We start from the raw sequence: 15,260 nt of genomic DNA on the forward strand, positions 1-15,260 counted from the left end.
CGGGGGGGGTGGGGCATCGCTTTCCCCGTATTCATGTCACTGCTCTGCTGATAGCACAAATCACCTGTGAGGCTGCTTCACACTTACAATACAAATCTAGGTCATTTGTACAGTATTTAATTCTCTGTGTGTTCAACATGTCATGACTGCCATTGAATTGTTAACCCATGAAGGAGATCCATGAATTGGCGCTCCTGTCTGCCCCCCTTCGCTTTTGTATGCACAGAAAGCAGACAGATACAGTATACTGGTATGTGACATTTTGCATTGGGCGGAGCCTTGCATGATGACTGACCTATATATTGGCACAGTCAGGAGGTACCCTGTTGCCATGGCTCCAAGAGTAGCAGATGTAGAAAAAAAGATGAAGGTTAGCTAGTGATAGTCTTTATTTTGAGGACAAGAGAGAATCTGTATCAGTGATATTGCATTGTAGTCATCAGACAGATCCTTGTGTTGTTGCTCAATAAGGCATGAAGGTCCCTCTGTGATTTGACAGAGGTCTAAAATACCTTGACTCTGCCAGTGTCCCTAAGACGCCTTTGGGGGTTTGTCCTATATACACGCCTTTACACAAAGCTGCTTCTGCTGCTTGCACTAAAGACAGAACTCTCATCAAATATTTAACAGCCTGTGAGGCTGCTGCTGGTTGGGCTCAAAACCCCCCATCACATGCATGAAAGTGCCACATATGTCAGCAGAAACACTGAAATAATATAGACACACTGGCACATGGAGAAAACTGAGCTGTGGCTGCCTGATACTGCTTCATTTTTCCAGCAGAATGTCACTCTTTGCTACTCTGTGTTTGTATGTGTGTGTACTATTTCCCCTTATGAATAGCAGGGGAGTTGGGCAGCACAAAGGGGGTAATTGTTCTTGTCTGAACACCACCAACAGGAGGCTGCTGTGGCTGCTGCACTCACAGGCGAAGTCAGAGAAGAAAGACCAATAATCCATCATCTTGAGCAGGCCTCACCGTGACAATGAAGCACTGACGCACCATTTGACTGCGATGAAGGAATCTGTTTTGTTTAAACACCTCCTGATGCAAACAGCAGTTTTAAGCAAGATGGAGAAGTTGTTCAAACAGTTGAAGATAGTTGGTCAAGGCCAAGAAGTGAGAGACTGCTGATCAGTGTCAGTCAGTGTAAACAAGATTACACAGAGAGGCAAAGTGTTAAACAGAGAGCACTAGGACTGATCTTGGGTTGAACTCAGCTGAAATCAACTTGGAAGGAAATAAAGGATTCTATTGATTAAGTCTTTTATTCTACTCATTACAAAACATTCATTGCTTTAACATGTTCTTCTCAGCAAAACATCAGTTTTTTTTAAGGAATGCAGAATATTAAAGGGAGAGTGTAACTTAAATACAACCAATGGGCCAACACTTTACTTTAACCCCCTCTATTTAGTTTAATTAAGGCCTTATAACACACTGTTGTTTTCATTATTTGATCATCTTCTACAATAAAAAAATCAGAAAATAATGGTAAAATTCCCATAATTTGCCAGTGCCAAATATGATATATACAAATTACTTAGTTTTTCAACCAAAATCCAAAACTATTACAATTATTTGGAAATGTTTGGCATTTTTGCTTGAAAATGACTAAGATGATCAATTGATTATTAATAAGGGACCAATTAATTATCTGTCCTTGGACAAACAAATTAATTGACTAACCATTGCAGCTCTAACAATGTTGTTGAAAGCAAATATAAGGACATTCAAGCGAAGATTACTACAAAGTATTTGTCAGAAATAATAACTTTTACTTTATATTATTACAAATGTATTTTTGTGTGTTTACTTATGGGTGCCCAAAGAAGGAGTTATAGTTATTATGAAGTGTATCAATAAACAGCTCGATCCATGATATGCCTATAAAGGCTACTGCTAATAAATGGGGATTAAACATAAAATCTTGATAATAAGTGATATTATAGGACATTTTAAATTCACTGAAGCACAACACAGATCTTAATAGGAGCGATGTTGTTTTCCTTTGGGTGTGACAAATTGTGTTTTCTCGAAAAAGAAATGTCTAAATTTGAAGACAATGGACTGATTCAGTGACCACACTACTGCCGTGGGAGATTCACCCTACTGAAATATCAGGATGAATTGCACATTACACGACAGATGCCTATGACAAAAACAGTGCTCATAATATAAAATGACTGCTCACCGTTACACCACTGAAACGGGTGCATCAATGCGCCAGAGGGAGTCCTCGCCACTGCGATCCGATTCGTGTTGACCAACAAAGCGCAGCCGCCTGTGCTGATAGATGACCGCAGTAAAGTGCACGAGTAGGGCCCGTGACTCTCAGCCAGCAGTGTGAAAGGTGAGAGAGACAACAGCCCCTATATAAAGGTCGTAAGAGACGAATAGGACGCTGGATAAATAGCGGACCTTGATAGCGTACTATCATGCGCGTCCGGATTTATCCACGTAGATTCAAAAAGCAGAAATGCTGATGTGCATTCCCCGCTGTTTTGACTCTGAAATAATATACGGCATATAACACTGACCCAGCTGCATCATCTGTGTGAGAGGGGAAATTAGAGCACTGCCTCAATTTTCCTACTCCCGCCCCTCCGTAGACGCGTACTGACGCGCGGCTTGACAAATCCTCAGCTTGCCTGCGACGGCGTGTGTTGTGACGGCCTGGCTGACCGACTACATGGCATAGCTTTCTGCTGGCTTGTGTTACATTCCAAGATTCGAGAACAGAGTCTAGGGGAAGTGAGTTTAAACATAGCCTACTGAGATCGTGAGCTGCAGGGTCGGGCTGCTCCTCTAGGGGACTCTAACAGGGGTCCTTATTCTCTCCTTTCTATGCTTTGTGTATATACAAGTGACAAATTAAAGGAAAAACCTGAATCCTTGACAATGAGGGGATCCTGTAGCTGTAGGGGGCATTTGCTGGCTTGCTGCTTGTCCCCTTAGAGGGAAGGGTCATTGCAAATCAATATGAAGTTGTTATGAGTGATCACCTTCATACTGTGCTGAAACATTTCTATCCTGATGGAAGTGGTCTCTTCTAGGATGACACTGCCCCCTTCCATAGGGCACAAGGGGTCACTGAATGGTTCGATGAGTATTATGATTATCATTTTTAAGATTAAAAAACCCTTAAAAATTTAACTTAAGGTTCACTTTGTAGCTTTTTCATAAGCTTTCAACCACATCTCATTGGCTTCATGAAGACCCTAAAGTTTTCAAGATAAGGTGACTTTGCGCTCAGTTGTGTGTGTGTGTGTGTGTGTGTGTGTGTGTGTGTGTGCATCTTGAACTCAGAACAATTAGGGAAATATACAGGTCACAGATCATTTCACTTCAAATGGTGCTTTAGTGGTGCATACAGAATATACAGTACACTATCACTAAAATGATCAGTTTTTAAATGACCACAAACTGAACTTTACTCCTTTGCACAATACACCTGCGCAACAATTAGTTTGTCCGGGGTGAGGTGACCACGGCACATGCCAGCTTTGCAGTGTTGCTAATCCAACCAAGCCCTTTCCTGTAGAAAGGTTGAACCAAGCACCAGACTAAAAGTGTCAGAACTGTTTTAATCCTTCAGATTTTTATTTTATTTTTACATTTTATTTCAGGAGACTATGGCTCAGGAGGTACAGTGGGTCATCTCCTTCCTGACTTCAGCTTCCCCAGTCCACATGTCAGTGTGTCCTTGAAAAAGACAACAAACTCCACGTTGCTCCTGGTGGCTGTCCACCAGTGTGTGAGTGTTTGTGAGCATGAATAGGCAAATAGTGCTTCGAGTGTGCTTAAATGTATAAAAAAGCACTACACAAGTAAAAGACCGTCTCAGTTAATTTCCCAAAATGAAAGCTGGATGTTGTTCCAAAGTCAAATTTGCAATCCTGGTGAGAAAATAATGAATTTTATTTGAAATTAAATGTTCATTCCTGACCTTGGAAATACTGAATGTACGCTATGCTGAGGTTGTGTGGTCAGCTGCTGTTTACACTGTCAAGAATGAATTTTCAGTCTTCTAAGCTAAAAGATGAATGAGACATCTTGACACTGTGCAGGAAAATTTGGAAATTTGAACATCTACAATTCCTTGACAAATGGGCAAACTCCATTTGCTGAGAAAGATGGCATGATGCAACTTAAATCTCCATAACAGCTATTAAATGGGTCTTGACATGATACTTTTTTTTTGTCAAATCCCACTTCTTTACAAGCCTACAAGTATTCTAATTTATATACAGTACAGAACAAAGTCTACAAAACAAGGAGAAAAATAAGTAATTCTATTAAACTGGTAAAAGCACAAGTGCCTGTGTAGAAACATATCCTGAGTTTATTAAAAAATGCTCTCAATCAGCATTCAAATGTTCAAAATCAACATTTTGTTTACACACCAACACACTCGAGGTGTTGTGCTGCACCATAGACTGTATATATTGTTGTGCTGTAGCTGCACACAGTCAGTCAGACCCCGGAGGGTCTCAGAAGAAATAAATCTGCTCGTATGCTGTGAAGTTTCCAGCATAGACAGGAGTGTAGTTGTAGATCAGTGACGATGCTTCCTCCTCAGGGTCGTCAAAGCGATGTAGGCTTCTTCTGCCTAAACAAACCACGATGCACATGAAAAGAACACAGTGGAAAAGATTAATGTCTCTTTGGTTAATCAAGTAAAAGAAATACTTGTCAAATAATAATTGTATAAACACAATATATTTCTATAAAGCTGTGCAGCTATTACAGCTCTTTCTTTTTTCTTAAAAAGAAAAATTCCATGAGTGTAATACTGACAAGGGGGTAAAATCTGTATAAAGTAGCCAAAAAAGATTTTTGAGATTTTAAATAGTTTTTTCACTGTTGGATTGACACTTGTATCCATTTCCAATAATAACGGGACCTTGTTATTCAAATTCAATTGTTCTTTCGATATGCACCCAGGAAACCCTGATAATATTTTCTTTTAGTTTAATTCAAATAGGTTTTGCTCACCACCTGTTCAGTTCAGTAACTATAACAGCCACCTACAATATCCGCCTACAACGCCTGTAAATCCAATCTGACCATAATCAGCTCATTGACGAGCTAAATTTCCCAGTGTTCTAATGCAACCAGAGACATTCCATGAAAGGCAGTCTCGGTATTAACAGCCTGACAAAATCTTTGATGGTTAACACATATATATTGTCCCAGAGTATACTTATAAATTCATATCCCACAACCATAGTTAATACCTAATTATATGCTCAGTAATTATCAAAATCTGTGTTTGTCATCTTACCTTCATTGACAAAAAAGTCAGCCAGCAGCGACGATAACTGAACAGCGTGGTGGGAGTGAGGAAAGTTCAGTTTTCTGTCCCACTGAAAACGATTCACCTCTGGGTGCCACTGCACTCCATAGAAAGGATATTTCTTACCTGGTAAGAAGGAAGAGACTAAAATATGACTATGTATATCTATATACATGTTTGTTATTATAATGTGATGAATAATTTGTCAAGTTTGTGAATTCAATATAGAAATAATCATGCAACCTTCTATGGTAGAGACAAAGTGGGCTCCGTTCTCTGCAACATTTGTAGACAGGACAGAGAAGAAATTTTTCAGCTTTTCATTTTCCTGAAAGGTCTGAAAGAATATTTGCTTGTTAGATTTGGTAGTTAGTTTATGTATCTTTATCATTTTTACGCTCCATATTGTATGAAATATTCTAGATTGTTAATGAAAGTATCCCTTGTCTATCTTTTCTTTTGCACATGAACAAATGAACGTGCTTGTGAGCCTTTCGTAATGTTGAAAGGGAGTGTCTTTAATTTTATTTCTCAACACAACAACAAGGCAAAACTCCAGGGGGAAGTGAAACATACAGTACTGTGCAGTGACTCTGGCCACCAGAGGCGTTTACTCTACCTCTACAGTAACTCCAAAATGGTGAAAATTCCCAGTCAGTGGTTCCTGGGTCAAAGCCTTCATAAGCTCATCGGGGAAACCCTCAAACATCTTGCTGGAGTTAGCCTCTGCAGAAAGCAAGGGAAAGAAGGGGAGAAGAACTGAACTTTACATATATGAAAAAAACTACCTAACCTAAAAGATACAAGGCTTCATCAAACAATTACATATTGGCAAGATTAATATACTTAAATGATTTGGTAATAGTCATAATTTAGGGCCCAAAACTTTACTGACACCAAGTGGTACAGCTCACTACATGCAGTTTTCTAGAAAATGAAATAGCCCAACGTATGTCCATTTAAAATAGACTTCCTAAATTCAAGATGTAAATCAAGGCTGTACTTTAATTTGAGTACAAAGAGCACAATACCTGTGGTTAGGTTGAGGGGCAGTGCTATGTTCTCAGCTGAGGTGTTTGCCAACAAATTTTCCCCAGCAACCAGTGCAGTCAGCAGCTGCAAGCCCATGCACGTTCCCCAGATAGGAAAGAAGTCCCCAGCATCATTGGCCTGGAACAGATACAGAGTCCGGGTTTTTACTTTTCTCTGTCTGAAATAATAATGCAACACCAACTGTGGCAACTCCTCTTAGCAATATTTTAACAAAATCTTGGTCCCTCTGCAGCAGAAAAGCAATTTTCCATTAACAGCAAATGTAGCACTTTATTTTACAGGCCCATTATTACCTCATAATTTCCTAGGACATTTCCTTGAAAGAGACATGTAATTTTGCGATAATTATTGAAAAAATAGAGACAAACATCCGTTAATTTGGTTATTTTAGTTAGAGCTTATATAGTCATGGTGAACCATAAAATAAATCATTACCTAAATGTCCTGCATTCACTTTTGTGTGTGTGTTTTTAATATGGGTAAAAGTAACAATAAACTGCACTTTGGCGCACCTCAGTGCAAAGGTTGTTTCTTTTCAGAGTATTAAATTACAATGAATTATATTACTTATTGTTAAAAGTACAATGGTAGTAATCAGTTAAATATAGTGGAGTAAAAAAGTTTATTATTCACCCTGAAATGTTGTGAAGTTAAAACTGCACTTATACACAACACTTGAGTATATTCACTCTGGTATAATAATATAAAATTCAGAAAACAGATTAATAATAAAATAACTAAGAAAATACAGGGAAGGTCTTTTGGCAGTGAGAGAGTGTGTTACAAACAGCCCTTCAAGGAGAAGCAATATAAATGATGATCTGCTCTACAAACCGTCAGAGCGAGTCTGTAGAAAATCTTTGCCACTCTGGCAAACTCTGATGTCTCCAAATCTGCAGATCCACCGATAAAAAGCAGGCTAAACAGAGATCACACATTCAGACAAGTGACAGGTTGAAGACTCAGGAACAAATGTAGTATATGTTTAAGATGTCAATGTGAATTTCCACTGAAACAGAACCTTCCAACTCATTTATAGTCATAACACTGTAGCTCACCCATTTATCTTACTGAAGATATTTTCATATTCAGCACCAGTAAGAGCCAGTCTGTGGGACAGACAAACAAATCACTTACCATATTGTTTAAACAGCATGAAAGTGCAGATTGCAGAGAGACAGTGATGTTACTGTATCAATAAGGCTCATGGGTTAACAACATCTCAGTAATGTGATTTATGTCTCCAGATATGCTGCATGTTTTTTAAAAGAAGCTATTCTTACCAAACAATCTGACATTAGTTGGATATTACTGTAAGTATCCCTGTATACATTTATTAAAGAGTGTTCTTTACAGTTTTTGCTACTTCCTTGGTGAAAATAATATGTCATAAAGCTCCAGTGAAATTAATGGTAAAGTTTGTCTTTTCATTTGTTAACACCACATTAAACCAAGACTACAGGACTCAACCCACCTGATAGGCATCACTCTGCTGCCCCCAGACTCGATGTATTTCACATAGGAAGAAGGTATGTAGGTCCTCCCGAACGGTTTCATGACTTCATCTGAAACTAGCTGTGTCAAAATACCTGTAAGATAAAAATGCAGCAGCTGTGAATGCACAGTAGAAAAAACTCAGACATGGTTCAGTTAAAAAGAAGGTGTCATTTGTTCTTAAACTTCCTTCAGCATTCAGTCCTAATAGTACTTTTTACTCACCGATCACAGGTCTGTCGTTCACAGGCCCCTGGCTGAGTGTTGTTGGCATAGTTTTGCTGCAACAGAAGCAGCACACAAAAATTGAGCACACAAATGCTGAAAAGCCCATGTTGGACATGTTTTTACTTCAGTCTCCACTGACCAATCACAGCTTAATTCAGCACAGCAGTTCTATGAGGCAGTTAGAGAGCAGTGGTTGATAACAGAAACTGCAGCAGACTTATATATGACGTGTTTTAGAGGATATAGTCAGTACAAGGAAGTGTGGAATGTCCTGATTTACAAGCTCTGCAGTGCACATGTCAGTCACACATGTTGAATGCTGAGGTAAACGCAAACATTCTGCTGACAGCGTGGGTTTTTTTCAGAAAATTCTGATCATTTAGTGTGTGGGAAACACTGCAGCATCATGTGGCAAGGTCGGGTTTTGCAATAAAGAACACATAAATTACACAGACGTTCTCAGTTGACATGGCATGCTTGAATTCAAAGGACAGTCAAACAGGTTTTCATCCAAAATTAAAAAAAAGGCTTTGTGTTTATAGGATTTTAAAGGTACAGGTGTGCACTGACAAACTCCTTGAGAGGGCTCCTGGTCTGTCTACTCTCCTGACCGCTGCTGCTCATGTTAACTAATTAAATATATAAATATTTTTTGGCTTCTACACAAACTGGGTAACAGGGGTTATGTGTCTTATAATGCCTGAGTTCCATCCTCTGATGAAGACCATGAGAAGTGGTTAAAAGGTAGTATGTAGACCTTGATTTAAGATTATTTCATCACAGGGGTTTTATGGCTTTATCTGTGAGGGTTACATTATTCATTCATTCACTGTAAGTATCCATTTTATCCTCATATTCACTGATGGTGTGAGCTTACTTGGTAAATGAAAATGCAGCTGGGGAACAACTTCAATAACTCAATAACAGTCACTGCAGTGATTGTACAACATTCAATCCCTTCATCTTTCTTTTTTCTGTATCTAGTCTTTTATCCACATACAAAATCAGTGCAAGCCCTTGCACCGGGGCTGGATTACTACCTGGGCAAAATGGGAAGCTGTATCATTTATAGACCCCCAAAGCCAGCCACAAAAAGCCTGTAAGCCCATTATTGAGGAACTGGGTGACATGATGGAGCAGTGGTTGGCACGGTCACCTCACAGCAAGGTTTTGTGTTCAAACCTGTTGGCTGACTGGGAACTTTCTGTTCTTCCTGTGTCTGCATGTGTTCTCTCTGGTTACTCCAGCTTCCTCCCACAGTCCAAATAACATGCAGGTTAGGTTAACTGGCAACTCTAAAATGGCCACAGGTTTGACTGTATATCTGTATGTGTCAGCAGCGTGATAGACTGGTGACCTGTATAGGGTCTGTTCTAGCTGGAATTGGCTCCGGCCCCCACACGGCGCTTTAAGTTGTATACTGTACATAATGGTTGGATGTTGGGCAAATTTGCACCACTAAAGTACAATATAAACAGTTTTTGCATTGTTAGCTAATGTTTTGGCCCTGTTTTGTAAAGAGGATAATTTACTTTTAAAAGTTTATAACGTTTTCACACAGTGCATTGTCCCAAAATAAGGTTTGTTTTATGAAATTACCACAAACTACTTGTCATGTACATCTGCAAATAACAAAGCTTCCATGTGTAGCAGCATACTTTCAGTTCTGATGCCTCTTTTCTTATTGTTTGTTTATCAAAAAGTTAAGACAGACCTCTGCATTCAGGTCACAGAGTACCTATGTAGAGGGTACTATAAAGCTGGCCACTAGTGTGTCTCCATTATATCAGATTTAGTGGTAAGGTGGAGACAAATTGATGTTAGAAATTAGTCACCACTTGTGTGTGACTGTTGTTGACCAGCAGCTGCTTTAATGGGCTTAGCCTGAGCAAAGTCTTTTACAACTCATGTTGTAAAAACACAAAAACCTGAGTGAGTGAGAAAGTCTTTTAAACTGATCTTTAGCAATGATGTACACTTTATGTATTTGGTTATGTGGAGTTATATCACAAGATAAAGTTATATGTATAGTCAGACTGAAAAAGTCAGTGTTGCATTGTTTAAAAAAACATTTTAGTGAGAGATAAACATTGTACAAGATCACATCAATCAACCGTATTCATCAGCCACTACATAAAATCTCAAAAAACTCTCAAATTTAGGTTTCCCAGAGGGCATCTTTACTTTATATTACTGGTTGTTAATGTCAGAGACATCAGGTTCACTGAGATACTGGCAGCTTCCAGATGCTACAGCATCTCATTCACAGTAGTTTTTTCTCTTTTTAGAAATACTGTTTAGATATTACATAGACATTAGACATTCATGTCCAAAGAAACACCTGGTTTAGTCCATTCAGTCAGACATTACTCCAAAAGAGGAACTTTCTTGACAGCAGTTGTCTCCATCTTCAGTGGGTAAACAAATCAGAATTCAACCATTTCAATCTTGTTCTGCAAACAAAATACACAAAATCAAATTTTAAGGCACTTTTCAGTTCAAGTCTCAAAGAGTCCATACCCACATTAATATTCAAACTAATATTCAAATAAGATCACGCTAGCATGCTGACATATGGTACTATTCATAAGGTACAACAAACACTAGTTGAGATGTATCCTCAGGGGACCTGTATAGAAAGTAATAGTAATCAGTAGTTCACGAGATATTTCAGTCTGGACCGCATTGGCGGACACGCTGATTGATATTCCCATGGAGAGGGACACACTGCCCTCGGTCAGTTCGCATGGTGACTTACAGTACACTTGGCTTGAAAACTTTAGTGTCAAATCCTGGTTGGGCAAGGCTCTGCTTTGTTATCTAGAAACACAATAGCACTTGCCTTAGTTTAAGGTGCCCATGCCATGCTCATTTTGCTAATTTCCAGCCATTTAATGTTTAATCTTAGGTACCTCTAGATTAGCTTGGCACCCCTCACAACTCCAAATAGTTTGTAATTGTTTCAGAATCAGAGAGCCAGAAATCCTCTTCCTTAATATAACTTACTGTTGATGAACTATTTAATGTTGTTTACAACTGACTGGCTAAATTCCACATTTGCTCCACTGAACGATATGTGCAAATTAGAAGTATTCAAGGTTTATTTGGTAGTGGAATCAATACAAGAATCTTTGTCTTAATCATATCCCAGCCTTAGTGCATCTTACCCCTGAGCCTTTCTATTTCTTCACAAACATCGTTGTACACAATGGCTAGCAGCTCTTCTTTTAGCTTTAGTCCATCCAGAAATACTGAAAACACAGATATAAAACATTTAGATGCCATTTACAGTATGTAATTATTTAACACAAGTACATCTCTTGTTACAGTAGCTTCAAAATTCATGATTCTTTATTGACAACCACATAGAAACCCTATCTGCTTCACAAAAATCATAGTAATAATCCCAACAGCAGTGCCTTAATTATTTTCACCCAACAAAACTGGGTGAATGTCGGGGCTGGTCCTTGGTGGTTTTTGGGGGCTTGGGTGGTTCTATTAATTTACTTTTGATCAATGATATTACTGATCATCCGCCAGTGTTTTTAGTTTATAATATTCATCATAGAAAACGAAGACAAATACTAATCCCATAATTTACTTCATGAATGTGATATAACTGAATTGTATACTATTTTGTCTTTATATTGTTATTAGTTATTTCTTCTTGTATTGTAAACGCACTACCTTTTTCTTTTGCTTTTTTTTTCTTTTCTCACAATTTTATTTCTGTAATGCTATTTTATTTTTTACATGCTTGAAATAAACTAAACTAAACTAAAAAAACTAAAACTATCACATACTGGACACATATTGAGTGAATCACAGGAAATTATTCCAGAAACTGTGTGACGCCCAAGTACCTAAATATATTGTGAGATGTTTGTCATACTGGTATGCCCACCAGACTATGTCTGTTAGATGGGATAATTGTATATCTGCGCCTTTTCAGACCGGTAACGGCGTAAGACAAGGTAGTCTGCTTTCCCCAATTTTGTTTAATTTTTACATGAATGATCTGTTTAAAGAATTAAATATGTGCAGAACGGGATGTATGGTCGGTGACAAAGTTGTGAATCATTTAATGTATGCAGACGACCTTGTGATTTTTAGTCCCAGCTCAGCAGGTCTTCAGCAGCTCTTGAACGTGGCTTTGTTTAAAGCGTATTGTAAGTGATTTGTTCGTATCATCTCGAGTTAGTACATTTTCCGCTGTTTTAAGAAACCTGATGTTTAAATTTATTTGTCGCTTGAATGGTTCAAAAAATCATATCATTTTATTGTTGACTAGTGTTGCACACAGTGACATGCGTTTTACTTCTGCTCTCTGGAAACACTGGTATACCTGTCTTTTAAAGGGGCAGTAGTTTTATGGGTGTTCTTGTGCTCTCGTTTTTATGTATTTTCTGTTTTTATTGTTTCATTTTTAAACTGTTCTTTTATTGCTTTTATTTGTTTTGAACCTGGACCCTGAGTCTGTAATAAAGTGTCATCACATATTATCTTTGACTGGACACTTACCAATTCCAGACACCATGCTCTCCATCTCCTGGCGGTTCTTTAGGTACATTGGCCAGACATGTCCATCGAAGTACCCAGGAGGATCAGGAGGCGTGTACACCCTGAAGCTGTCAAGTAGAGAGGAGGAAAACCTTTTATCTTGCTTTTTATTTATTAAACCTCAGTGGAAACAAAAATTCACTTAAAGGTAAAACAACAGATAATGTACAGAGAATGCCAAAAAAAGAAAACACACAAAAGTGGAAATTAAACAGATTTTTGACACCTTCGTCTCCTTTTGCAGACATCATAAGGTATTTCTATGTAGTATCTTTTGTCAAACACCTCATTCAAAGGCCTGGAAAGGTAAAACACAAACAATAAACAAAGCATTAGGAAATAAGTCTTCATATAATTAAGTGAATCCTGGTGAACAGTCACTATAGCTCTTCTGGTAAGAGATAAACCACAAATAAATGGTTACTTTCCAAAAACAGTCATAATTTAAGTGGAAATCTTGACCTGAAAAAAGCAATTGCATAATAATTACATACTGTAATGATTGTCATTTTTGGTTAGTGCATATATCATTTTTCACTGATGCTTTATTTTAGGAGTCCATAGTTTCCTTAACAGAACTAGATTATTTGGTAACAATTACAGAGAAAATAGAGATCATGTTAATTTGTTTTAGCTTAGTTAGTTGCATTGTGAAACAAACTTACAAAAAACTTATGGGCCTATAAAATAAAGTGTTTTCAACTGTTAGGAGTTTGCTGATCTTTTAACTGAAATAAACTTCAATAACTCCACTAAATCCTTCCTCATGTACCTGTAGTTGAAAATGAGGAAGCCTTCCACTACCAGCACAAACACCTCCATATCGACTGTCAGTGCCGTGTGCTCGGGGGTCACACCTTTCTTCCTCAGGAATGACTCAGGATCTCTTCGCCATGAGTCCACCTCTCTCATCATCGTGTCCATATGGAGAGCGTCGAGCACTTAAACAGAATACATTGAGATTACAGGGTAAGCATATACATTCTCAAACACATGCAGACGCACGTTTTCAAAGACATTTAAATGCACTTTCATACTGATTTGGTACAGTTAAAATGATCTATGATAATACATGTTGTTTTGTAAAGATTTAATATGCTCTCTGTTTACTTTAATGGGATACAAGCATTGCTGTATTTAAATGTGCACATGGCTTACAGTTTTTAGTTTAAAATGTTATGTTTTGGACAGTTTAGGGCTCTGACCATGTGCTTTGCCACTGTAATCCTACTGTAATCTTACAGTTTATTTACAACTTTAGAGGACTTATACAAAACTACCTTGTGGCCAGAATTGCTATAATTTAAACTATGTGGTAAATATGTAATTTATTACTGCTTATTTTTTTCTTATATGATCAGTTTGGTTTGGATTAGAATGTACACATGGCTGTTTTGCATTGTGTTTAAAAAGTGAGCATGTTGTTGTCTCACACTTGATTATTCTAACCAGATCATAATAAAGTTATTTAAGTAATATTTTCAAAAGCCACTCTCTTACTCTCAAGTAGTTATTTTGGCAATTATTTTACTTATATTTGAGTTATTGTTACCATAAAATAACAATACTTTTACTTGACCCCTCCTTGAACCGCCACCTTATTGTGGTGGAGGGGTTTGAGTAGCCGAGTGATCCTAGGAGCTATGTTGTCCGGGGCTAGTCATTCTTTTACTCCGGAGTGCTTGTATGATGGGTGACGGGTCAGACTAAGAGTGGTTCAAAAGCCCTTTATGAATAGATTAAAATCAAGGACCGTGACGTCACCCGGCATGGCGCAGCTGGGGCTCCACCCTGGAGCCAGGCCCAGGCTTGGAGCTCGAATGCGAGCGCCTGGTGGACGGGCCTCCCCACATGGGGCCTGGCCGGGCTTCGCCTGAACGAGCGACGTGGGGATGTCCTCCTGTGGGCCCACCACCTGCAGGAGGATCCGTAAGGGGCTGGTGCACATTCAGAACCTCAGCATTTTCATAGCTGGAAATCAAATAAATTTAGCTCTTTAAAAGTATCACTGAAACTGATGGCTTCAGTCGTTCCATAATATCACACTCATTGTTACAGTACACATGTATAGATGTATATAAAACAAAGTACTGTGTGTACTTTATATGAAAATGGAGAATGTAGTGTGATGACGGTGCTAAAATAAAGGAGATTCATCTTGAACCCACTTCCTCAAAGGAACACTTTTGGCTTTCACTTCACTCCTCTGAGGACTGTATACTCAGAGCCCCCTCTCCTCCCACCCTCCCATAACCACCTTCCTGCCTTTCCCTTTTCCTTCTCACTTTTTCCCTTCTCTTCCTTCTCCAGTCCCTTCACCCCCCTCAGCTAGTGTAGCTGCCCAAATTCTCTTAATCACACAATAAAAAAAGTGATGGAAAACGCTCCGACTGGGGACTCCGAGTTTGTCCATAACAAACACCATGTTCAAGCATAAGGGTGTTCACCAGTGCACTTGGCACCCGGACACCCTAGGTGGAGGTCGATGATCGACTTTGTGGTTGTTTCATCTGACCTCCGGCCGTATGTCTTGGACACTCGGGGGAAGAGGGGGCGGAGCTGTCAACTGATCACCACCTGGTGGTGAGCTGGATCCGATCGTGGGGGGGGAAGCAGGACCAGCCC

At 38.8% G+C, this 15,260-nt stretch overlaps 3 protein-coding genes across 5 annotated transcripts in view; all 3 read right to left on the minus strand.

Annotated features, from left to right (window-relative positions):
- The window catches only part of rnf122 (ring finger protein 122), a 17,581-nt gene extending 14,915 nt beyond the window's left edge, over positions 1-2,666 (minus strand). Inside the window, exon 1 of one of the 2 annotated variants that reach the window (XM_020593820.1) lies at positions 2,196-2,666. In XM_020593820.1, coding sequence (XP_020449476.1) covers positions 2,196-2,220 — 25 coding nt within the window. In that variant the 5' untranslated portion in view covers positions 2,221-2,666. The remainder of the gene's footprint in view (positions 1-2,195) is intronic. The other variant, XM_020593819.1, reaches the window with a different exon arrangement.
- An 832-nt stretch (positions 2,667-3,498) lies between these two features.
- LOC109956504 (gamma-glutamyl hydrolase) lies at positions 3,499-8,248 on the minus strand. Its single transcript, XM_020593663.1, has 9 exons — positions 8,073-8,248; positions 7,828-7,942; positions 7,412-7,462; positions 7,188-7,272; positions 6,332-6,470; positions 5,920-6,026; positions 5,544-5,637; positions 5,289-5,426; positions 3,499-4,613 (listed from the first exon to the last, which is right to left on the minus strand). The coding sequence occupies exons 1-9, from the start codon at positions 8,188-8,190 to the stop codon at positions 4,495-4,497; spliced, it is 966 nt and encodes a 321-aa protein (XP_020449319.1). The 5' UTR covers positions 8,191-8,248; the 3' UTR covers positions 3,499-4,494.
- Positions 8,249-10,058: 1,810 nt separating this feature from the next.
- The window catches only part of nmrk1 (nicotinamide riboside kinase 1), a 10,805-nt gene continuing 5,603 nt past the window's right edge, over positions 10,059-15,260 (minus strand). The window contains exons 4-8 of one of the 2 annotated variants that reach the window (XM_020593665.1): positions 13,408-13,576; positions 12,862-12,933; positions 12,597-12,703; positions 11,243-11,326; positions 10,059-10,528 (exon numbers count right to left, since the gene is read on the minus strand). In XM_020593665.1, coding sequence (XP_020449321.1) covers positions 10,518-10,528; positions 11,243-11,326; positions 12,597-12,703; positions 12,862-12,933; positions 13,408-13,576 — 443 coding nt within the window. In that variant the 3' untranslated portion in view covers positions 10,059-10,517. Of the gene's footprint in view, positions 10,529-10,841; positions 10,896-11,242; positions 11,327-12,596; positions 12,704-12,861; positions 12,934-13,407; positions 13,577-15,260 lie in introns of those variants that run through there. The other variant, XM_020593664.1, reaches the window with a different exon arrangement.

The sequence above is a fragment of the Monopterus albus genome, unplaced genomic scaffold (genome assembly GCF_001952655.1).
Source record: "Monopterus albus unplaced genomic scaffold, M_albus_1.0 scaffold20.1, whole genome shotgun sequence".
NCBI lineage: Eukaryota > Metazoa > Chordata > Actinopteri > Synbranchiformes > Synbranchidae > Monopterus > Monopterus albus.

Coding starts and splice junctions, on each gene's coding strand:
- LOC109956504 (XM_020593663.1), bottom strand. CDS start 8,190: ATGTCCAACATGGGCTTTTCAGCATTTGTGTGCTCAATTTTTGTGTGC. Junction 7,943..8,072: donor GAACGACAGACCTGTGATCG/GTGAGTAAAAAG, acceptor TTTATCTTACAG/GTATTTTGACACAGCTAGTT. Junction 5,427..5,543: donor CTTTGTCTCTACCATAGAAG/GTTGCATGATTA, acceptor CCTTCTTACCAG/GTAAGAAATATCCTTTCTAT.